This window comes from Lepisosteus platostomus, chromosome 4, assembly GCF_059453375.1.
Source record: "Lepisosteus platostomus isolate fLepPlt1 chromosome 4, fLepPlt1.hap1, whole genome shotgun sequence".
NCBI classification, from domain to species: domain Eukaryota; kingdom Metazoa; phylum Chordata; class Actinopteri; order Semionotiformes; family Lepisosteidae; genus Lepisosteus; species Lepisosteus platostomus.
The window spans coordinates 23,933,712-23,958,533 of NC_142614.1; the positions used below are offsets into that span (position 1 = coordinate 23,933,712).

Sequence of the window (24,822 nt, forward strand, 5' to 3'; positions counted from 1 at the left end):
TGTGTCATAAACATGCTTTTCATTTCTCACTAGTGATTTTTAGCATTTCCTTGAAACAGTGATTTTAAGATTTAGCAGGAGATAAGCAGAGACTCTGTCTGCTACCTGTTTACAATTTTAATTTAGCTTCCCAAACGTTGGGTGTGTGAGAAGCTCTGTTAGTTTTTATTTGTGAAAGATGCACAGTTCTGTTGGTGAAACATTTAAATAGTGCATGAAGGTTCTTTAGGCAAATGATTTACTCAGTTCATGAATTCAATCAGCAACAATTAACTGGTACACTAAACTAAACTAGTCCACACTGGTATGAATTGGCTGTGGCCTAACTGAAGCCATGAAGTCATGAGGGGGTTACTGGCATCAAGTGACAGGAATGACCATCACCTTGCACAGTGGTAGATGATGTAAGTCTATGAAACAGATGTCTCACAAATACTCGGGAGCTGCCCCATGATGCTACAAGACCTGAAACATCTCTATGTTTGAGGATGATGCTGTCAAACAAAATGACCCAACTCCCATAAATGTAAATAGATCAACCCATCAGAATCGGGCCTGCTCTACCTTCTAGCAACCTGTAGCAATTTCAGGGTTTTAATCAACTTTATTTCAACCACAGCAAGTTACATAAACAGTACTGTGTACAGCACGAAGTAATAGCAATTGTTAATGTTTTACCTCTTGTTACACCTGAGCTTTGTTGGGGAGACAATCTTACAAGAAAGCACCTGAGCTTTCTTGGGATTTTGCAGACATTACAAAAACCAAAATTAAATCCATGGCTTGAATTTTGTGGTTCCTGGGAACAATTATGAGTGATAATGATACAATAAAGGTACAGCGTTAGAGAACCATGAGGATGAAAACAATTAGCATTAGCATTAGAGCATATCAGAATAATAAATGTGTATAGAAGATAAAGTGTTTCTGTAAAAAAAAAATGACTGTTCTCTCTGTATTTGTGGGAGTAGAGTTTGACATTCCAGTATTCCCCATCCCAAGTGCGTGGTTTCTTTTCCACGGTCAGTAGTGGCATCTTGCATGTACAACTCATTAAAGCTCAACTTTAATTTGTACAAGATGAACTTGCACATACAACTCATTAAAGTGCAGTTTGTATAGGGCTGGGACGTGCACAAAGCTCTTGCACCATGATATGTCATTCCATGAAATCCATACAGTTGTGCTAACTATGCTAGTGTCACAAATTCAGAAACAATAGTAACATAACATTTTTTCTTACGTCAGGATATTCTTGTATGAGTGTTTATTAATTCAGATTGGTGACTAAAATGACATAAGTACTTATTAGATGATTGCCTTCAAGAGAATATTGTCACTTTGCATTGCATGTTGGTATACTGTGCATTGTCTAAGAAAATGTAGAAAAATACAGAGTTCCCATCTTTGATTTACGTATAAGAATCTTTGTAGAAGCCTAGAAAATGTATGCCATGGGGCATACATTAGAGTAGCTACTATAAACATAATTCAGTTTGCAAGATCAGCAAATAAAAACAAAAAATAGGTGGCAAGTTGGCACAGTGGTTACTGCCGCTGCCTCGTACCACAAGGTATAGTTTCTGGGGTGCAATACTGTACGTGTGATGTTTGTATTTTCTTTTGTTTCTCTTGTTGTTCATGTTGATTGCCTCTGGGTACTTTGGTTTCCTCCCACATTCCAAAGACATACTGGTAGGTCAATTGGCTTCTGGGAAAGTGGGCCCTAGTGTGGGTGTGTGCATGTTTGTGTCTATGCGTGTCCTGTGAATGACTAGGGTATCTTCTGCCTTGTGCTTGCTGCTTGCACAGAGAGAAAGGTTCCTGATTCCAGGTGCCCCTTTATTGAATAAAACTGTTAGAAAATAGATGGACGGAAATGCACAAAGGTTATTTAGCCAAGGGCTCTGTCAGCACTAGCAGTGTTAGGTATCAAAATCGAATAATTCCTCTGGGTAATCCTTCTCTTGGCTGCTGGCTGTAGTGTAAAGCCTGTGCTGTCTAGAACAGCTGTGAAAGTGCGCAGGACTAGCTGTGATCATGCCCATTCTCCTTTTTGTTTTTTCTGATGAACATCACTGCTTCACCATAATTTGAAAACTAAGGTAATTACAGTGGCAGTTGAGAAATAATTCATTCAAAAGTTGCAGCCTCGTTAGCGTCTTTGGGCATACCACTCTTTCACATTGCAGTGTGAAAATAATAATAATAATAATAATAATAATAATAATAATAAACTTTATTTTATATAGCGCCTTTAAAGGTGGCTTCTCAAAGCGCTTTACAGGATGACAATAACAATAAATAAGAAGACTACAACAATAAATAAGAAGATTTCACAAGACAGGACACAATTATAATTACAACAATACAACAATAACAATAGAGGAGACTGTGGAAGGTGGTATTAAGAAGAGCAGAGGGGTGAAGAATGGAACCAGTTAAGTAAAGGCTTTTCTGAAGAAGAAGGTTTTGAGTCTGGATTTGAAGGAGTTTAGAGAAAGTGACTCTCTGATATCCTTGGGCAAAGAGTTCCAGAGCTTGGGGGCATAGCAGGAGAAGGCCCTGTCGCCCATACAAAAGAGGTGGTTGACACTGCAACCTGGTTGTTTTGGTAACATGAGCAAAATAGCTGGGATATTTTAAATAAATTTAAAAACTGGGAAATAAAATTGCTATTTGATTTCCAGAAAAATTGTTTCTCTTTTTCTTAAAAACAAATTGACAAAAATCATTTTATTATATATCCACCCAGTTTGGATTGGCACAGTGGGACACATAGATATGTGGGATACATAGACCTGCAGAGCCATTTTGTCATTTGGCATGCTACAAGCTCCATAGTGCCCAACATGAGAGTTTGCAGTGATTGGAACAATGGTGCTGATGTCATCACAGGTGCCTAGCAAATAACGGGAGCTGTTAATTCACCAGAAAGTAAAGATGACCCTGGTGACTCGTACCAACTCTTAGTCAGGTGTGTACTGCTGTTTGGGGAATCTTGGTCACAATCGCCTAGTGACAGAACAAAACGAACTTGAACTTGAACTTTATTGCCATATGTAATGGTACATGTATTGGTACAATGGAATTCTTACTTACAGAAAGTCTCTCGATTGTTAAAAAAGTGTAAAAACACAAAGTGCAGACAGTGCATCAAGACAATATACAGACAAACAGTAGACAATGTACAAGTAAAAAAGTAAACAGTTTGAATGTAAACAATGCAGATGTTAACAGGGACTGCAATAAATAAGAAATCATAATGAGTTAGATGGTGTAGGTGTGGTCTGAGGGGCATGGCCAAATGTGTTCGACAATCGCACTGCTTGTGGGTAGAAGCTATTGGTGTGTACTAGTGACATCTCTAGAATGTTTACCTCACAAACCACAGGAAATAGTGGAAATTATGCAGAAAGGCATTTAGAATTGAGAACAGGAGTCACTTTTGTTAAACAAAGGGTTGTGGGTGTATGGCAAAAGCTATCCAGTCATGTTGTTGAAGACAACACTCTGGCTTCTTTCAAGAAGCTGACGAATGTGATCCTCTGATCGATGAGCTACCAACAATAAAACAAGCCAGATAAGAGGAATACCCTTGTCTTGATTGGGACTTTTCTAGTGTTTTTATACTGATATTCAATTTCTTGAGACCAAAAGGGACAATTCCAGTCACATAATAATCACGTAGTTCCTAAGCCACAAAAAAAAAAACTACAATGATACTCTGTAGATGGATGAGTAAGACATTAGAACAGATGTTAATGACCAACTTATTAAATACTAAAAAAAGGATGGAAATATTTCAAGCAATGTGGTGACAAAAAATGTCTAGAATATACTCTTATGAATATTCTAGTCGATCTTGGTTTGGATTTTAGAGACACATTTTGTGCTTTGTATTGCTCAACGAAGGTGTATTGTAGGTTACCAGCTGTTGTATTTGGTAATATGATTATTGCCAGAGAGACATACCAGAACAAAGATTCAGTGCCCGCAATCCACAAAGCTAAGACATATTTTCATGTTCAGTGTATTGCAGTGTAACTTTATCAAGATATGTTGTGAGAAAAATCTCATTCCCACGTGACATCCCAGCCAAGCTGCCCCAGGGGGATTTTTATGGAAAGCACAGTGGATCAGAACTTGAAACTAAGCCACTACTCATGTGGTTTGCAAGTATAACTCACCATTTTATTGTGCAATCCCATTGTTAATTATTTCCAACACTGTACAAAGAGAAATATAACTGCTGTTGTAACACTTTGCTCTTGATTACAATGAATATAGTTTTGCTTTTTCAAGCTTAAATGTGGTTATCTGCACTTTGGCGGCCTCCTTTTGTACTGGATTGAATGATCCATACATCACATTTTATGTATTTTAGGTACTGTATATACAGTAGTTGGCAGATAGAACAAAACATTCCAAATCACACATACTTGTGGTTTACACATTATAGTAGGAAAAACCTAACAGTGTAGGTTCTTCCTTCAGGGTGGTCATATCAGTGGAACAATTACAATTTAATCAACACAGGTCCACAACTATGTTTCACTGGGTTTACTGTATGTCCAGGCTCTGTGTTATTCACATAAAATGAAAGCCCTTTAATTTTTTTTTTTTACCTTAAACATACTATTTTAAAATGATAAGTGGTAGATCAACAGAAGATTGTGAGAAAAAACAACATGGATATTATAGTTTCATGACTTGTGAGTAACATGTAAATATACTGTAGTCAACAATAAACTGTAGTTAACAATTAGGTGCAGCTGTATTCAATAATTGCTAGAGCAGTAGTTTTGCCCCAAAACTAACAGTAATGAAACTGAATGGTTACACAGATGATGGCAACAGCAAAGCCACAGAAAGATACACACCAACGAATTCACCAGCTGTAGAATTTACACATTTCTGTAGTTTTGAAGTGTATAGGAGATTGAATGTGACACCTACAAACAGTGATGTTCATGCTTCATAAAAAGAACATACAGATTGCCTAAGCAAAGCAAAAGGTCCATGTGTACAATTAGCTATTTGTACAGGAAATAAGATGCGAGTCTGTTGATTAATATCTGCATGGATGGTAGCAAAGGAAGTCACAATGCCAGGAAATATTCTGTTAATGGAAGGTAATGCATTCCATTTCAAACTGGCAATTAATTCTGAGTGTTGGACATTTGTTTAATGAACTGAGACATGTACAGACATCTAGTCCATGATGGGATAACCAAATGTTTAAAACCCAAGCAAATATACATAAAGATAATAAAAATGTGTTGACTAAAAGGCAATATGTATCAGTTTCTTATAATTACAAATGTTGTTTGAAAGGTTTTAAAATAAAAAAAAACATTTTCAGTATAAAAACAAAATTAATATACTGTATATGGGCATATTTCTTATATAATAGGAAGGAGTTCTGAGGCAAAAAGTAGGTTTGAGTTATTTTTTAAATGGCCCACAACTCAGAGATGCAACAATTTATTGTAATAGAGTGTACATATTTACTTTTTTGCTCTTTACTTTTACAATATATTGTTAAATTAAGAAGAGCTCTGAAAAAACGTTTTGCAGCATCAGATGTCAAGTTAATGGTCCTTGGAATTATACTTAATAATGCAGGACTGAACAGTTTGTACTTTTTTATTAACCGTTCTACTTGCTTCTTGAATACAAATGCAGCAACATCTTCTTCGTTCATGTACTGTACAGTGTTAGGGTCAATAAATCCTCCTTCAGGAGCTCCAGGAACAGAAATTAAAGATTGAAAATATCCCATGTTCAGATTGGTTGATAGCAAAAGATTTGCTTTTTCGATTATAATATAATACTGTATATTGTACAGTACAAGAGCATTCCATGAAAATGTTTAGATTTATACAGTCACTGAATGTCTAGATGTCTAAAAATTCTTTGTACTCATTAATAACTTTAATGATACCCACTGGTTTTATTCAGCATTTTAATTAACAATCAATTCCATCCACCAATTTTCTACCTACTTCGTATAATTCTGGGTAGTGGGGGAGCTAGAACTTATCCTGGAAAGCAACGGATGTAAGCAGTGCCAGATTTCCCATTAGACACTGTAGGCAAAGTGCCTAGGGCCTACGAAAGGAGGAAAACACTAGTGACTAACAAAAAACAAGCTGAAACAACATGCTTGCAATCGACTCTAGGTGCTCCAAATCAATAATCATACGCTATCTAGCTATCTAGAAACTAGAAGTATCGAAGTTATGGTCACTCGACTCGCTCCATCAATCACATCCTACGAACACCAAAATCTGGCCCTGGATGTAAGGCAGGAAACACTCTGGAGATGACACCAATCCATCGCAAGGCAGACACACAGACACAGACATAAACACTCCAGGGCCAATTTTCCCAGAAGCCAGTTAACCTACCAGCATGTCTTTGGACTGTGGGAGGAAATTATAACACCCAGAAGAAATCCACACAAACGTGGGGAGAACATAACAACTCCACACAGATAGCACCCCATGATTTGAACCCAGGGCCCCAGGATTGCAAGGCAGCAATGCTAATCACTGCAGCACCGTGCTGCTCTCAACAATTAGTTGATACATTTGATTAAAATAGGTACATGTGAGTATTTATAAATGTGCATTCCAGCTTGGCACTCCAGTAAAACAACAAAACATAAGAAGCCATGCTCTAGTCATCACTGGGACATTGCAGATATACAACATGTGTAGAAACACACTCAGCTGTTACATTATATTTGAACCTGCAAAGCAGCCTAGAATGTCAAATTCTACATTGTAGAAAACTAGAAAAAGAACAAAAAAACAATCAGGACTGTTCCCACTGTCTGAAGAATGATTATTGTTCACCCTGTAACTGTAAGACGCCAACTTCATATCACTAGTTGGAAGGGACACCCAGCAAGATGGGTCACACTCTGTCACTCAAGTTGTGGTGACAGAGTTGAAACTAGTTCAAGTCATTAGTTGAGAGCAGAAATTTTAAGCATCGCTGAGGTTTACTGGTCAGTGCAGCCACATCTTGCTGCAAAACGGCTGCCGTGGTGAGCTACCTGGAAGGACTGTCAGAGAAAGCCACATCATTCTTTCCAAATGGCAACGTCACTGCACATGATGAGCTGTAGTTTGGTTTTGGAGCATGAATATGAAGCAAAATAGCAATTTTTGGAGGAAAATGTGCACAAGCCTCATTGTTTCCAACCGAATGATTAGCATCCATCAAGGTCTGACAACTGTATATTAACATAGGAGTACCATAAAAGTGATGTGTTAGTCATCCCTGAATATACTAGCATTTAACACATGATGGAGAAACTGAAGGCTGGTTAGGTACTTTGGACCTTTCACCCACAGTATATAACTAACTCTTCATTTATGTATCTCTAACAAGGTGTGTTTTACATATTAATAAGAACTCAGTTAGCTGTGTTTCAATAGTAAAATAGTAATACATGCCTTCCTGAGTTCTCCTATTCCAAAGCTTTACCAATGATTATAATGAAAATCAAGACAACTTCACTGTGATCAATATGATGGAATTTTTCAAGTGCAAGAGCACTTTCACCACATTTCTAAATAAACAGCCTGGGCATGACACACATGCACTATATAAGATCTCATGCTGTGAGAATCGAGTTTTGATGCTTTGCAACAAAACTATATCACACCATCAGGAAAAGATGGTTTGAATGATAAGTTGACTGCTCTGTGGTTACTTTGATTGTAAAAGGTTAAGAACCTTGTTCAATAGCTTTGTGTACTGAATTCTCCTAAAAATGTGCATTACTTATTACATTTAATATAAATGTGTGTAATAAATGATCATTATCGTTTTATCATAACACAGAACTACTAAAATATAGATTCTAAAACACTACATTTCTTACAGAAACCTTAATAATAATAATTATAATTGCTTAGACTTATATAGCTTTTCTGGACACTCCACTCAAAGCGCTTTACAGGTAATGGGGACTCCCTTCCACCACCAATGTGCAGCATCCACCTGGATGACGCGACGGCAGCCATAGTGCACCAGAACGCTCACCACACATCAGCTATCAGTGGGGAGGAGAGTAGAGTAATGAAGCCAATTCATAGTGGGGGATTATTAGGAGGCCATGATTGGTAAGGGCCGATGGGAAATTTGGCCAGGACACCGGGGTTACACCCCTACTCCTTTCGAGAGACGCCCTGGGATTTTTTATGACCACAGAGAGTCAGGACCTCGGTTTTACGCCTCATCTGAAGGACGGCGCCTGTTTACAGTATAGTGTCCCCGTCACTATACTGGGGCATTAAGACCCACATGGACTGCAGGGTGAGCGCCCCCTGCTGGCCCCACTAACACCTCTTCCAGCAGCAAGCTTAGTTTTTCCCAGGAGGTCTCCCATCCAGGTACTGACCAGGCTCACACCTGCTTAGCTTCAGTGGGTTGCCTGTTGTTGAGTTGCAGGGTGATATGGCTGCTACCTTCATCAGCTAGTACAATTGACCACATGATAAATATATTTAAATATATAAGGTTTATTTTTATATACTTTTATATACTTTATTTTTATATATATTATTTTTATATAAGATTTAAGATTTCTCCAAGCCCATAGTTTCTCATTTCACCTCAGATGGCCATGATCACACTGATCTCTCTGTCTGTTCTCAAAGAAGGGTTTCTCAACTCCCATAGCAGAAGAACAACAGAAACGAAACTCATTCACACCATTCCCCTTCTCTCAGTGACCAACTTATTTTCGTGTAATCTTCTCTATTCTCATGCAGGTTTTGACTTTACTCCTTTCTTCAACCCTCTCCACTTTGCACTTCCTGAGTGGCCTCTCTGCCTCCTCCCCTCTCCCAACTTTTGTTCTTCTGTGCTATTTAATCTTTGCTGTCTGCCTTGTCTTTCTCACACCTGAAGAAGGCTTCACAGCCACAACATTGTGTTTACTCTCTTCTCTTTTCAGCGTGGTACAGATGGTACAACTACAGATGTATCTTGCTGTATTTAAGAGGTAAGAAGGTGGAGGACATTGGCAGAACATGGAAAAGACACACTGCCCTCTGGAAAATCCACACATTTCTAGATGACTGGCTTCATAATGGCCAATGGAACTCAATGACTGGACTTCTGAGTGGCTTCACAAGAAATAATAATAAATTAATTACATTTGTACAGTGCTTCTCATCCAGCAGGATCCACAGGAAACACTGACCTTTGTTACAGCACAGCAGCCATTATGCACCAGCAGTCCCCACAGCAGGGTTATCATCCATAATCTGAAAGCGAATAACATGAGTTTGAAGAAAATGGATTAGCTGATTCATTCCTCTCGGTCCTTCCAAGTATAACATCTCTTAGATATAGTGTTTCAAATAAAAATGTTAGTATTGTTTTTTGTGCATGGCCAAATAAAATGTCTGACGGTTTTAACTAGACCTAAATTGTGAGGGTCAATGTGACAAATATTTTTTTTTTTAAGTACATCTTAAAGACTTGTTCCTGTCTCAGTACTGGATGTTATCTGGATGTTAAATGGCATATTTCAATGAAGAAAAACAAAACTTGTCTTCAGTTAACATTCTGGCTGCAACTGCATACTGCTGGCACACTGTTCAATCCTCATGATATCTTGTGCGCCACAATACTGCATTTTATTACTGTGTATACTGTATTCTTCCCAAGCATTCAGCATTTAGCTTTTTTGATGGATGTCTTCTGTTGGTTTAACCATATATACATAACATTGTTTTAGATTTTGTACAACATAAATCTTCCTTATTTTCTCCAAGTTATTTGCAAACCACAAAACCTAACCTTCTAAAAATGAGAAACTAATAATAATCTTTATTTATAGAGCACCTTCCATGGTGCTTTATAAGTATATGATGAGGAACATATCAGAGCAAAACTCCTGGTTCCCCAGTTCTCAGAACCTGGAGTCAGGAGTCTAAAGAGCACAATGTGTAGGCGTATATGGGGTTAACAGTTCACTGATGTAGCCTGAGCCAAACTGTTCCAACCCTTAAAGTATGCAGACCAAATTGTTCGGAGGGTAATTACATCAAAAGTGATTTTTGGAGAGTATTAAAACCCACAATTCAAACATGTTATTAGAGACATCTAGTTCACAGCCAACCTATTCCGAAAACAAACGTTTCTAAGAAGTTCAGAATCTGATTTCTAAAAGAGCATTAAAGCAGAGTTACTACTGTTATTAGGTAATATTGTCAAATATCATAGTACTTTACGTGTAGGCAATGAACCCTATAATGTATGTAACACTATACTCTATGTAATAACCTCTGACGTGTAGCAGCCACCTATGTGATGTGCAGCAACCATATTACATATGATCACCAACAGCCCCACTACATACCAGATCTGGTAGAGAAGTGAGAAACTGTTTTAACTATTGAATTAAGGAAGAACTTCTTAGGGAGGACAGATTGTACAAGACTGGAACTTAGTCAAGACAACAGAGTTAAAGCTCCAACTCTTTGACCCCAAGCTTCTCTGTCCCTGTCTGTGTGTCTCACAGAGAGCAAGCTGGGATATGTGAAAAGACAAATTGTTAATGCAAGAAATTGTATATGGTTAATAAAGTGATCTTATCTTATGTCAAAGTCTTGAAATATTAACTCATATATACAGAGGAACAAGTAATAGGTATATTCCATGCTGAAAAAAAGAAGAAAGAGAACACAACCTGAAGAAGGCTCCACGGCCGAAACGTTGTGTTCTTTTTCTTCTTTTTTTCATCATGGAATAAACCTATTACTTGTTCCTTTGCAGCCTACGTATGCTGATGCAGCTACCCACCTCATATATACAGATATGGGCGGAGCAGTGGCTCTGTGGCTAAGGATCTGCGCCTGTGACTGGAAGGTTGCCGGTTCAAATCCCATGGCCGGCAGAGGAATCCTACTCCATTGGGCCCTTAACCCCAACTGCTCCAGGGGTGCCGTACAATGGCAGACGCTGTGCTCTGACCCCAAGCTTCTCTCTGTGTCTCAATGGAGAAATGTGACAAGGGTATGTGAAAAGCTGGGGTATGTGAAAAGATGAATTCCTAATGCAAGAAATTGTATAGGGCTAATAAAGAAACATTATTATCAGATGGTCTTAAATACAGAAATAGAAAAAATAAATGTTTTTCTGCACTGATATAAATCAGATGTTTCCATCTGCAACTGATACACTAAGCAGATGTGCCAGGGACCTGAAATTTCTTGCTCACATTGATGAAACTGAAAACTGACTGTATTTCAAATGAGTAAAAAAAATCATACCGATTAGCATCTGAAGAAGGTATTCTTCTGTGAAGGGTATTCAAAATGTCTAGCTTATGAACACAAGTCTGTGAAACAATCAAAATCAAAATTTTTCATATTTATTGAAATTAACTTGTTTTCATATAGAAAAATCAACAATCCGTTTTAAATCCTATATTGTGTTTTTTGCATTACAAGTTTCTGCCTAGTTAAAAACAGTGTGATCATCAAAGTTTGCTGACTTTTCAGCTGCTGAGACATTTCTCTTTAGGAACAAGTAAAAGCAAATTATCTATGTTTTAATTATCTTAAAACAAAATACAATATGATGAACAGTCCTGGTTAGAGAAACCATTGTAGCAGCACCATGATACCTGATTTTCATGATATAAGCACAGTGAATTATTACGAAACAGACCGATACAAAAGATATGTGATATAGTCAGCTAAGCATAATACACATATAGGCTTTTTTGAGTTTTTGAAAAATAAAAATCATAGTACAATTCAAATTTTGGAAATCAAAATTAATAGTTAGCTTCTGAGTGGCAAGTAAGTGGCCTTGTTGGAGAACAAGATGAGTCCTAAACTGGAACTACCTGAGTAGCATCACGCTTTAGTGATGATGCAAAACAGTGTGTCACTGAGTGTTGTCATGGCTGCTGGAGTAGGGTCATCAGGAGAATCTTCACTTTGCTGTGAAATATTAATTCCTTTTCCAGCTTGATATCTCTTAGATTCAGAGCTGTCTGTTGCATCTGTGTTTGACCTCTAGCTGGTACAAAATTTCTGCTTTACTCACCCTAGGACCAGACAGCAAAAAAAAGGGACTTTCTTAACAACGGTTCTCAGAGCGAGTATGTGATAGTTTGGATTCCTCCTTTCTGAACAAAAATGAATTTGATGAGTCAAGCCGAACAGCAACTGGGGACACCAAATTTGGGGCATAGATTAAGAAGCAACTAAAAAGAAAGTTGAATCAACGGACAACACAAAACTTTCCCTTTTCAGTCCCATAATGAGGCTACCTTCGCCTGCTTTAGCCAGCTCTTCTATACTTCTTTCAATCCCGGGGAAATAAGAACATATATGTGAAAACCTTCTTTAAAAACACCTCAAATATAACTGGACTATTCCTGTCAGCAGTTCAAAATCACGAGAAGTATGCATAAATTACAACATTAATTTCCAACAATTTAATAAAACTTAATATTAAGAAAAAAGTAAATCATTACAATCAATACAGTTAATCCTTTTGACCAGGATAAAAGAGGTCACAGTCCACGTGCTTTGACAAACAGCTGATGAGAAGGCACTGTACTACTGTCCTTACTCTCACAGACAGTTTCAACAGTGCCAGACTCGGAAACAAAGACAGTTTTGTTCTTGAGTTTCTCATACTCCTTTTGCCTCTCAGCTACGGCAGCACAGGCAGCCACCACCTCCTCGCTCTCAAAATCGTAGTCTGGGATAAGTTCTGGAGCAGCAAGCAACTGCTTGGCAGTCTCCTCTTCCAGCCTGGCCTGCTCCTCGATGGCTCTGCGCTGCTTCTGGAGCTTCATGGCCCAGGACAGGTCCTCTTCCCAGAGGGAGCGGTCCGTAGGAAAGAGGTGAATCGCGACCTGGAAGCTCTTCACTGCCTGTGTGGTGGGAGACACCCCTCACCTGTCATTTCAGTTGTTAAGTACTTCTCAAAATCAGCAAGAACAACATACTTAAACCTACACATTAGAGTGTAATTAAAAGTTAATGCAGCAAACATCGGGATTTGTGCATTCTTAACTTGTCGCTCAATATTAAAAAGTTATCAAATCTTTATGTACCTGAGTCATGAGAGCTAAAATGATCTCATTCTTAGGAAATCCCATACCAAATATTTCTGAAGTTAAATAATGAATTGCTTTTAATAATAGGTTCACTGCTTTTCCAAGCATAGCATTTGAGAGCATTTGAGTTACTATTACAGTGGCGTCTAAACTAATTACCTGCAGAAAAGGATCAATTTATACATCCAGTACTAAAAGAGAGCTCAGTATGGAAGTTGAAAGCAGTCATGACAGACTGGAAATAGGTATGCAGGGTGGTTTTCTAATAACAAAAACCACTTATGTTAAAGGAAAAAACACAAAAAGATAACTTTTGATAACATCTATGAGAAAGACTGTATGCATGCATTGTTTCCAAGGCCAATTTCCAATATATCAACAGAACTGATCGCTCAATCAGATTTGGATGAGCACATACAGTACAGTAGTACATTTAAGACAGCAAATTCATGGTTCTGTGAGAAAAACATTCAGTTTTTTAGTATTTCAAACAAAATATTAAAGTTATTTTTTAATCCATTGCTGTACAGTCAATGAGGCCACATTATCAAACAAACGGTTGGAAAAATGCTGAAGTAAAATAACCCAAACACAGTGTACATGTGTGTTTGTGCATCTACTGTATGCATCTACAACCATGGCTAAAACTCATTGTCTCAAAGGCAGATGAAAGTATCACAAAGTCATATGCATATGACGGCCCAGTTACGTGTTTGGATGACAGCATTTTTAATATCACAGTACAAGTACAGGACAAACATAATAGCATTAGAAGAACTTAAGTGGTGCCTAAAGGTCTTCCTGAAGTGAGCTTCTGCACTTTTTGAAGCATTCCCTGAAAGATAAAAAATTATTTTCTAGCATGGTTTAGTTCCTTATATGTTCTGTTTCTCGACAGAAATTCAGATGTTTTACAGAAAAAAATTTAGCTTAATGAAATGTATTGTTTGGAAGCCATAAAGGTTTGGGTAGCAAGAGATACTTAAAATGTAAGTCTGTCTTTTTTTTTTTAAACGGCAGAGCAAAATGGCTTTGTGTAAAGAAAAATATTTAAAACTGTAAAGTGTCCAAGTTACAGCTTTGCTGATCTAGGAAGCATAAAACCAAAAAAAGAAAAACAATACTGAAAAACAACTGCAAGATCTTATCTGGCTTCCAAGATACCCGCATGGCTATTGGATGAACATTTGTGGTAACTGGAGAGGAGTATAAAATTAAAATTCAGTACATATTTGTGGTGTACACTTAACGAAACAGGCTGTCTTCTTTTATAAAGTTTTAAATAGGTTAAAATGGCATTTTAAACCTGTAATTCACAGAGCAGATAAATACTTTTCAAAAATAAGTTCAACCATGTCTAACTTACCTTTCCATTAGAGAATAACTAAAGCTCCATCAAGGATTATCACACACTGTTCAATTTAAGTGAGGATAATTGTGTAAAATTTATATGTCTACCCATTTTCAATAAAAAAATTTACATTTTTAAAACTTGAGTGATTTTACACCTTTTAGATTTTGAAATGTATGTTCATTATGTCGATGGAAAACAGCACGCAATGATTGCCAAAAAGTTACTGGGAAAATACTTTTAAACCACATCGAGATGCATTAGATATGAACAAGATGCAACAGGAGCAGACTTTATACAAACTGCCCCCAGCCATAAGTGTCAGCCAAAAGCTGAATAAGCACAAATAACATTTTTAAATCATATTCAAGGCAGATCCTGATATTAGCAACCAAAGATGAACAAAGAACCAAATAAAATTCCTTTGCAAATTGCTTAAGGCATTATTTATTAATCATCTTCTAGTATTGTAAGGTAAATTTCAAGACTTTTTTTTTAAAAGGAAAAACAAATTAATGTTTAAACAGAAAGTGATTTCTAAGCTGTGTAGAAATGTAAGACTTATGTGACACACTATATGTGCATTGTAGTGCGAGAGTGGTTTGTTCAGAATTTTAGAAGTGAAACAACCCGGTTACACTGCAGTTATTTTACTTAAAAAAACAACACAGAACATTATCTTTTGCTGAAGCAGCATCACACTGCAATTGTCATTATCACAGTGTTCAGCAATAGACTGAAATCATTCAGAAATTAATCATACACTACAAAAAGCTCAAAAGCTTTTTTCGGTTTTGCCTGTCCGCAAACTAAAAAAAAATTGTCAGAGCAATTGTAGACAGACTCAGATCTCGAGGACTGCAGCGTATGCCTGCTTGTTAATTCCTATCAAAGCTATGGTGTTTCTTATAAATCTCAGAAGCAGTTTTGCCACAACAGCCTCATAGGCCAAAATGTGACTAGACCTGGTCTTCATTTATTGCAGACAGTTGTTTTGGTTACATTTTCTAACACCTTGTTCGCAACAGAAATTGTCAACCAGGAAAGGCAAGGAGTTAAATACACACACCCGTTTTCACCTTGGATTTTAACAGCACAAGCTGTAATAAAAACCTACAAAAAATTAAAATATTAACAGCTGTGCAGAAAAGGTTTGGTCCTGAATGGGCTCCTAATACCTTTCATTTCAGCTAACAGCAGTTGCCAAAGAAGAAGACTACAAAATGATTTTCATTATGCATCAAATAAAAATGATAAAAATGTATGTAAAGGTTGTGCTAAATCGTGAAAATGAATTTATAAAATTCATAAAACTTTATAAAATGATGGCATAAACTGCTGACACACCTTGAAATCAAATTGTACCAGTTTCACCCAGACTGGGTCTACACTACACTGGTGTACCTAAATATGGCAGATCTTTGTATAAAGTTCTCAGAACGTCTTTGAGTAGTTACACAGAAACAATTAAAGCATCCCTATCATTAGGGGAGAGGAATATTTATTTTTATATATTTATTTGTGGCACTTTTAAAACTTGGATTAGTGTTACACAGACTCTTCAAAGGACATGTTGTTTTACAAAACAAAATAGGAAAATAAAAAATCAGCATTTTAGCAGGAAGCAGAACTGAAGTAAAGGTCCAAAGAGTCAGAATCACTTTCATGTACAATTTTATTTCAGTACTGGAGACCCAGTGGAAGCCATTGTGTGCTAAAGGTGAGAAAAGATTATATATGAATAACAGGTGGAGAGCCAGACTGGATATGAACATATAGTTCTTGACTGTATTTGTAAAACCTGCTATGAAATCTAAATCCTCAGGAACAAACAGAGCACTCCATCACAGATGAGTTGAAGGAACTAGCTAATCTCATATTAATAGAGGTTCACACCGCTAATCACCAATGTTCTAACATAGGGAACATTGAGAGAGAAAGGAGCTTCTCTCAGGCTGTCAACAGAGACAGAGTGTTTTTACAGCACCACCTAACATCACATCGCCAAAGCAGTTACTTCCATGCAAAAATCTGGAAGCTCAGCAGAGCAAATGCTTCCGTTGAATGCTGCAGCATAATCCCTTCGGAACTGCTACACAAGACGTTATAATCACATGCATATTGCGTATAAGGACATGTGCAAATGACACAACGTGCATAAGAGGTCATGACATTTTCTTTAGCATCATTTATAGCATTTGTGTAGCAGTTATGAACGGATTATGAAGCCATTATGTAGCAACGTTACTGGAGGACCACGGGGATCTGTATTAGGAACACTGCTCTTTCTTATTCAAAGGAATGATCCCAAGTTTGTGATGGCTAGTAAACTAGTCAAATTTGCAGATGATGCCAAAATAGGAGGATTAGTAAACACTGTAATGGAAACGGAAAAATATATTTTGACAGGATTCACAACTGGGCAAACACATGACAGACGGCATTTAATGGAAACATTTTGCTTCCATAAGCTATCTTTGAAAAAGACTTAGTTGTTTTATGTAGATTTTCTAGACAGTGTGGGGAATCAACAGAATATCGTCTAATCTGACAGCCTGGCTTCATTCAAGAAGCAGCTGGTTGAGATCCTCAGATCAATTAACCAGACGGGCCAAATTACTTTTTCTCATTTGGCGAGAGTAAATTCTAAGTAAATTCACAGATTGGTAAAACTCACTGACAGTTATGGCAATAAACATTTATACAAGCAATATCTCTTTCAAAACACTAAACCGTTTGGGCAAATACTTTAGTCTAATAAAAATCAGAAAATCTAGAGTCATGCCAAGACAGTTACGTCAATATGCACTGCTGCATACTTTATTACTGAAAATGACAATTTTGAAGAATGCCGTATGGCTATGATGAAATAACCATATAATATGGTTAGCTGTGTCCTGGAAAAAATATGTATTAGCTTGCTTAAGATAATTAAGCAGACATGAGTATTGTGATATAGCCACAAAATATTAAATTTCATACTATAAAGCAATAGAAAGCCACCCTGAGTCCCAAAAAAAAAGCTAGGAGCAGTTGTGCTCTTAAAAAGAGATGTATACTGTAGCTCATGCAGGAAGAAATATGTGTTTCAAAAAGACATAAGGGTAAATGTAGGCAACTGTACTGAGGATGACACTTAGCCACTGCAAAATGGTTTATTTAAAATGACACTCAAAACTATTTGAAAACTCCTGCACAACAAAATACTGAATTATCAGGAATAAATAATAATAATAATAATAATGTTTCTTTATTAGCCCTATACAATTTCTTGCATTAGGAATGTGTCTTTTCGCATACCCCAGCTTTTCTCCAGGGAGACACAGACACAGAGACAGGGAGAGAAGCTTGGGGTCAGAGCGCAGGGTCTGCCATTGTACAGCGCCCCTGGAGCAGTTGGGGTTAAGGGCCTTGCTCAGGGCCCAACGGAGTAGGATTCCTCTGCCAGCCACGGGATTTGAACCGGCAACCTTCCGGTCACAGGCGCAGATCCTTAGCCACAGAGCCACCGCTCCGCCCAGAAGAGGTGCAATAACCTACAGGTCCCATTACTCACAACAATATTTCTCTTGACAGTAGGTCTGTTTCGACACATCGAGATAATTATGCAAATAATATGATACACATGTCATATTTTAATATTTTTATGATGCATTACTCATCATAATGCATAAAACCTTGAATTGAGTGTCTTCTCATTCATGGGCACAAATTTGGCCTTTTTTAATAATTATGGTCAAAACACAGTTCCAGAAAATATACGTTAACCATATTTTCCATTGCTTGCACTTTTTTTCTTGTACAAATAAATAACCAAACACTGTCCTGACATGGTCTGGCATCCCTTGCAGGGAGTAGTTCTGCCTTGTGCCAATGAGGTTAATCTGGCTCTCTGGATTCTATAAGTATAACACTGTTACTGAAAATACATGCATAATAAAAAAACAAATATGGCATGAAGAAGATGATAAAAAGTAAAAGCATGTCAAGTTGAATGTCATTAAGGAGATGCATTCAATCAGATTAAGAAAGTACATCAGTTGGAATTCATTAGAAGATGATTCAAGAGTTGTTACTGAGAAAAGGAAAAAGCATTAAGGTAAGAGTCAGCCATTTACTTACACTTACATTTAATTACACAACCCCATGGAGAATCTAGGTATTCTTTTTTTAATGGTGGCTCATGGAATATTTTAACTAGAGTTGCAATGGGAACCTTCAGCTGTGGACTGTGAAGTTCTCAGGCAATCTCAAGAGAAGCAAGTGCTGACTGAGATCTGACCTGTGTGCTTATTTTACAAGCCAGTGTGAGCTTCTGTGCTGGAAAAGGTCAACCTGTTACCACTGTTGAAATACATATCCATTTCACATGTACTCATTTCCACAGAAGACAATGCTACTAATTACTTTTAGAACAAGATTCCAGGAATTTTCAGTAAGTAGTTAGGTATCAGTTAACTAGGTCAGATATCACATTATATAATATGCTGGCAAAACACAATTTTACAAAAATCTCTCGACTTTATTACAGATGTGGACTGAAGCTCTGTTATTAAAATCTAAGGTTACAAAAGTGTTTGACTAATACATATTTATAAAACTCTTTTTCATTTTGCTTATCTCAATGTGCTTAACAGGAACTGAAGACTGTTGGCTCTAAAAGAAGAGTAGAAGTATCAGTGTAAAAGCCGTGATTCAGAACACTACCGCACATGGGTTATTTTGGTGAATATTCGAAGAATTGCTTAATGAACTGAATTACATGACTGCACTCTAAAAGACTAAAAGATAAGCAACGTGCTTTAAGTTATCTTTGGATCTTGTTTTCATGCTGTGCGTTTCAATGAACTGCAACTTCCAAGGAAGACAATACTGAAAACAAAGAAAAAAGGTCCTGCATAACAAAATGCACGATTGTCAGTACTTGATTATGATAAAATATTACAAAGTATCTCTCAAAAAGACAGCAAAACAATGCTGTCACTCTAGAATGTAGAACATACTCTTAGTTAAGCTCTCTATAATACCTGCTTATCTGGACTAATCATTTATTTTATTCATCTGATTTTGTAACAATCTCCATTAGATATATGAATGGTTTATAGCAAATGAACTTCAGGTGCAGATGTACTGTAGTGCTAGATGTACCTTGACTTTTTTCAGAGTGCAGCAGATTTAGAACTGTGAAATGTCTATTGCCCTAATTTGCTCTGAGGTTTTTTTTGAAAGTCAAATAAATCCATGTGTCTTAGATGTGCAGTCCAAGGCAGCTGGGATTTCAATGCTATTTGAAATGGGTCAATTTGGAAAACCTTACAGTATTCTAATATAAATTAATTGGCAGTTTTTTCCCCATAATGTGTTATTTCAGGGATCTCCTAATTTTGTTATCTCATATTGGTAATGGAGTTTGTTGCATTCAGCACAGTTTTTAGCTCGTGGTCCCTATATATGGAGAAAACAGCTTAAACTGTGTTAATTTTTGTCGTCATCTTTGGATTTATTCACTTTCTAGTCTCCTTGGCTAGTTCATTTCGAGATGTTAGCTAACTTTTTAAACTCTTTTTAAATTAATATTTAAGGGTCGGAGACTTTAAAGCACTGGTTTGTGAGGGAGATATTCACTGTAATGCAAAGTTTGGAACAAAGCTAGAAACATATGGTAATTACATGGAGAAAACTATGCAAAGATATTATGTATTTCAGTGAACAGGCTATAATTAATAATAGCCTAAAACAATCACACATCTCCTGGCTTCCAGTGCCTCATTAGTCTTGTATGTTTACAGTATGTGCTTGTACATTTTTTCAAACCTGCCATATTTCATAGGTAACAAAAACTTAGATGTGAATTTGAATTACTAGGCATTCTGCTGTTTTTTTAACTGTGCTTCTAATGAAACAGACAGCTCAAATAAGACAAATTATTTCTGGTATAATTCTAGGTGGTTTGGGAATTGATATTTCCCAGGGTCACAGACTCCTGACAGTTTTTTTTTAATCGATGTGTTCTTGTCTCGCTTTTTAACCCATCACCTCTCTTCTGAGCTTGTTATACTAATACCACATAACTCAGAGACATGGTTCAGTGGGGCCAGCAGGGGTCGCTCACCCTGCAGTCCAGGTGGGTCCTAATGCCCCAGTATAGTGACGGGGACACTATACTGTATACAGTCGCCGTCCTTCGGATGAGACGTAAAACCGAGGTTCTGAATCTCTGTGGTCATTAAAAATCCCAGGGCGTTTCTCGAAAAGAGTAGGGGTGTAACCCCGGCAAATTTCCCATTGGCCCTTACCAATCATGGCCTCCTAATAATCCCCATCTATGAATTGGCTTCATTACTCTGCTCTCCTCCCCACTGATAGCTGATGTGTGGTGAGCGTTCTGGTGCACTATGGCTGCCGTCCCATCATCCAGGTGGATGCTGCACATTGGTGGAGGGGAGTCCCCATTACCTGTAAAGTGCTTTGAGTGGAGTGTTCAGAAAATCTTTATATAAGTGTAAGCAATTATTATTATTATTATTATTATTATTATTATTATTATTATTATTATTATTATTATTGTTATTAAAAATCTGACACTATGAGTCTGGGAAATCGGGACTTCACTGCTGAAATAAATCTGGGCATGCACTCAGAAATTCGCCTCGCAAATACCTACTTTTTGATATGTTCAATGTTAATCAATGCTAATCTGATGGTGTAGCTTTAAGATTCCAACATGAGCTCACCAGATCCACTTCTCCCAGACTGAGCTGTGCCCGTCCCAGAGTCTGCCAGGACTCCCACCAGCGGGGGCTGAGGCGTACGGCCATCTCTGCTGCCTGTACCGCAGGGAACACTTCCTTTAAGAAGGTCAGCACCTGGAGGAGAGAGTGTGCACAAGAAAAGATCTGAACAACAGCTCACACTTCCCACTATGAGGAAAGAGGCTTTAAAACAGAAACATTAGTCTGGCAGTACTGCTTTGGTCTCCACTATCTGCAGATTGACAACTGAGCTTATTTTCAAAATCATAACCATTAACGGGAAATTGAGGTTGGGTACAGTCTCAATCAGGGAAAATGAATATGTATTCATTTATATAATTTATATGTAAAAATCTTTGAAATCAGATATAGGTACAAATGTATTGCTTTTTCCAGATATTTCTAGGCTGGCTGTTGTGTAATATAAGTTTTTTTGTTTGTTTGTTTTTTAGTTTCTCAAGCAAAACATTGTGAATTTAGAGGAATGTAAACTCTTCCACATGAAGTATGAGGGAAAAAAAAGCAATTAACACATGTTTTTTTTTCCTCAGTAATGACACCTGCAGTCATCACATTATCAGTGTTAAGGAGGAAAAATAAAGTTAAAAAATAATTATCATCGCTAGTCTATATACCGCCCTACATTTTATTCTTTTTTCACAAGCAGTGGTTTAACGCATTCTTTATATTGTAGTGTTAGCATGGAATCGTAGCCATGAAATACAATCCTAAATATTGTATTTTCAATGAAGACATGAAAGCAATACCTGAAATCAAAATACTCTGCAGTTATTGTATACCGTATTAAAAAGAATGATCAAGTATAATGAAAATTTAAAAAAGTTTCTCAAATGAAATCCTGATTTATACAATACAATGCAGTGAAAAGGTATTTGCCCACTGTCTGATTTTCTGCGTATTTGCACATTTTTCCTAGTGAATGTAGTCAGATGTTTTTGTGGGTTATAGTGAAATAAAAAACAGTCCAGGAGAAAATGACACCACAGTTTCACGCTTCTTTCATCTGTTTGGTGTGCAAGGTAATCAAACATGCAATCTTCAATAGTGAAAACATTACTGCCCCCAAGTGAACTCCACCCAATTAAAGAAATAGTTAGGGTCAGCTGTTTGAATACTTTGGTTAACAATCAGGCCTGTTTTATGCCAGCCCCGCCCACTATAAATCTGATTAACTTTGACCCTTAGCATCAGAATGAAGGTCAGCACACAGGTTCTAAGCGCACATCATGCCACGATCAAATGAAATGCCCGAAAGCCTCCAGAAAAAAAGCTGTTGATGTCTATCAGTCTAGAAAGGGTTACAGATCCATTTCTAAGGCACAGCCAGAGCCAAATGGTTCAAATGGAGAAAGTTTGGGACAGTAGTGAATCTTCCCCGGAGTGTCCATCCTGCCCAATTCTCTCCAAAAGCAATTGTCCAGGAAGTCAAAAAGAACCTTACAGCATCCCATCCAAAGATCATAAGTGCTCACCTCAGGTTTGCCAAAAGGCATCTGAATGATCCTCGAGAGTTCTGGAACAATGTTCTATGTACAAATGAGTCAAACTTTTTGGCTGACATGGGCCCTCTCATGACTGGCAGAAGCCAAACACTGCATTCCACAATAAGAACCTCATACCAATAGTCAAGCATGGTGGTGGTAGCATCATGGTTTAAGGATGCTGTGGGGCATCCTTACTACTCGCCATCATTGAAGGAACCATGAATTCTGCCCTGGATCAGAGAATTCTACATCAGAATGGTTGAAGAACAGGAAACTTAGTTTTGGAATGGCCTAGTCAAAGTCCAGGCATAAACCCTATTGAGATGTTGTGGCTGCACCTGAAAAGAGCAGTTCATGTTCCACAACCCACAAATGTCACGAGCTGAAGCAGTTCTGCATGGAGGAGTGGGCCACAAATCCTCCACAGCTCTGTGAGAGACTGATCTATAACTACAGGAAATGTCTGACTGTAGTTATTGCTGCTTAAGGTGGCGTAACCAGTTACTGAGTCCAGTAATTACTTTTTCACACAGAGTACTGGGTGCTGCATAATGTCCTTTAATAATTAAAGCCAATAACTATCAAAATTTTGTGGTTTTTGTTCACTTAGGGTCTAATAGTTTTAAGTTGAAGATCTGATAACATTCACTGTAAAAAATATGCAATAATGCAGAAAATCAGACAAATACTTTCTCACAGCTCTGTTTAGTGGTTCATTTTTACCATGGATTCTAAGTAAATAATTCTGATATCAACCTTTTGTGCAGAAGGGCACTAAAACCTTGCATAACACCAAGCACAATGCATGTATGTTTACAGTAGTTCATACCGACAGCCATTTCAATGTTAACAATTAGCCACAACTGCTTTAAAAATCCAGTCACTTAAAGAGATCTTAACTTCCTTTTATTGTTTGGAATCTGAAGAGAATTAAAACAACGGACCAAAGTGTTCTGTACAGTCTGTTCTGACATTTCCCAAAATGTAGGTAATGAACGGGAAACAGCACTAGAAAGATACAGTTTCAGAATGCAACCAAGAACTGCCATATGCTAAAGTCCATCAATTCAGCTGGCATTTACAACTGTTACTGATTCATCCGTCTCGTTTAATTTCAACAAAAGCAAGGTCTGGCATACCTCCTGCTAATAGACTGCGTATTTGGCTATAACCCTCTTCCTGTCCTTATATGGTTTGTCCATATTCTTGACTCTCCATAAAATGTGATCCTGCCCTGCAATACACCATTCCAGACAGGGTTTTACCTCACTAATGTTCTCTTGTCCATAGTGATAAAGTGTTCTTTTAGTAAACGTGTGTGGTAAAAGAGGGACTATGACAACTACATACTGTTCCCAAATTCTACAGATCTGACACCAACTGGTGCCATTAAAAAACAATATAATGAATTTTATACTACAGATTAAATAACTGCAATAAGTAAACAACTTTTATTACACTGCTACTAGTATACAAGATCACTTTATTGCTATATAAATGACACTTATATTATGATTAATGCTAAAGTCTGGTATTTTTCTTTTCTCAAAGCGACATACCAATACCTCTCTAAATCAAATGCTCAAATCTCTATCTGGTTTCACTTTAGACAGCAAATAACAGAGAAATTACTAAACTAGACTGCTGTTGCAGTCAGACTGCTTAAGTAGCATCAGTGCTGAACACTGAGCTTAGGGTCTGCATTTCCTGTTGTTAGGATATTAGAAATGTATAACTGACTTACTGTATCTCTAAAGGAAGAGGTAAAACAATTCTCATTCTGAAACTCACTTATTTGTTTGAATCTGTCAGATAAATGGCTGAGCACAAAATTTGTTTGTAGTATTATTATTCTTACAAGATACTTCAAATTGCGGCAAATCTTAGTGTGATTATGAATGCACTATTTTACTTCAGCTGGGTTGTCTGCTTGTTGGTATTTTTCAAAATGATGCACATGCTCTTAACTTCACTTGTCTGAACACGTCATAACAATGTTGTTCTAAGCATGTTTGTTTAAAATAAAACAGCACACTCCTCAAGTTTTGTTATGTCCTCAGGAATGAAATGAAGAACTCGGCATGAGACTACGGTTTTGGACTG

General features: G+C 37.3%; 1 protein-coding gene across 1 annotated transcript in view; it reads right to left on the reverse strand.

Moving 5' to 3' along the window:
* Positions 1-12,458: 12,458 nt before the first annotated feature.
* Positions 12,459-24,822, reverse strand: part of ttc33 (tetratricopeptide repeat domain 33) — a 41,067-nt gene continuing 28,703 nt past the window's right edge. Inside the window, exons 4-5 of the mRNA XM_088629114.1 lie at positions 21,197-21,328; positions 12,459-12,925 (exon numbers count right to left, since the gene is read on the reverse strand). Of these exons, the coding sequence (XP_088485240.1) occupies positions 12,560-12,925; positions 21,197-21,328 (498 nt within the window). The 3' untranslated portion in view covers positions 12,459-12,559. The remainder of the gene's footprint in view (positions 12,926-21,196; positions 21,329-24,822) is intronic.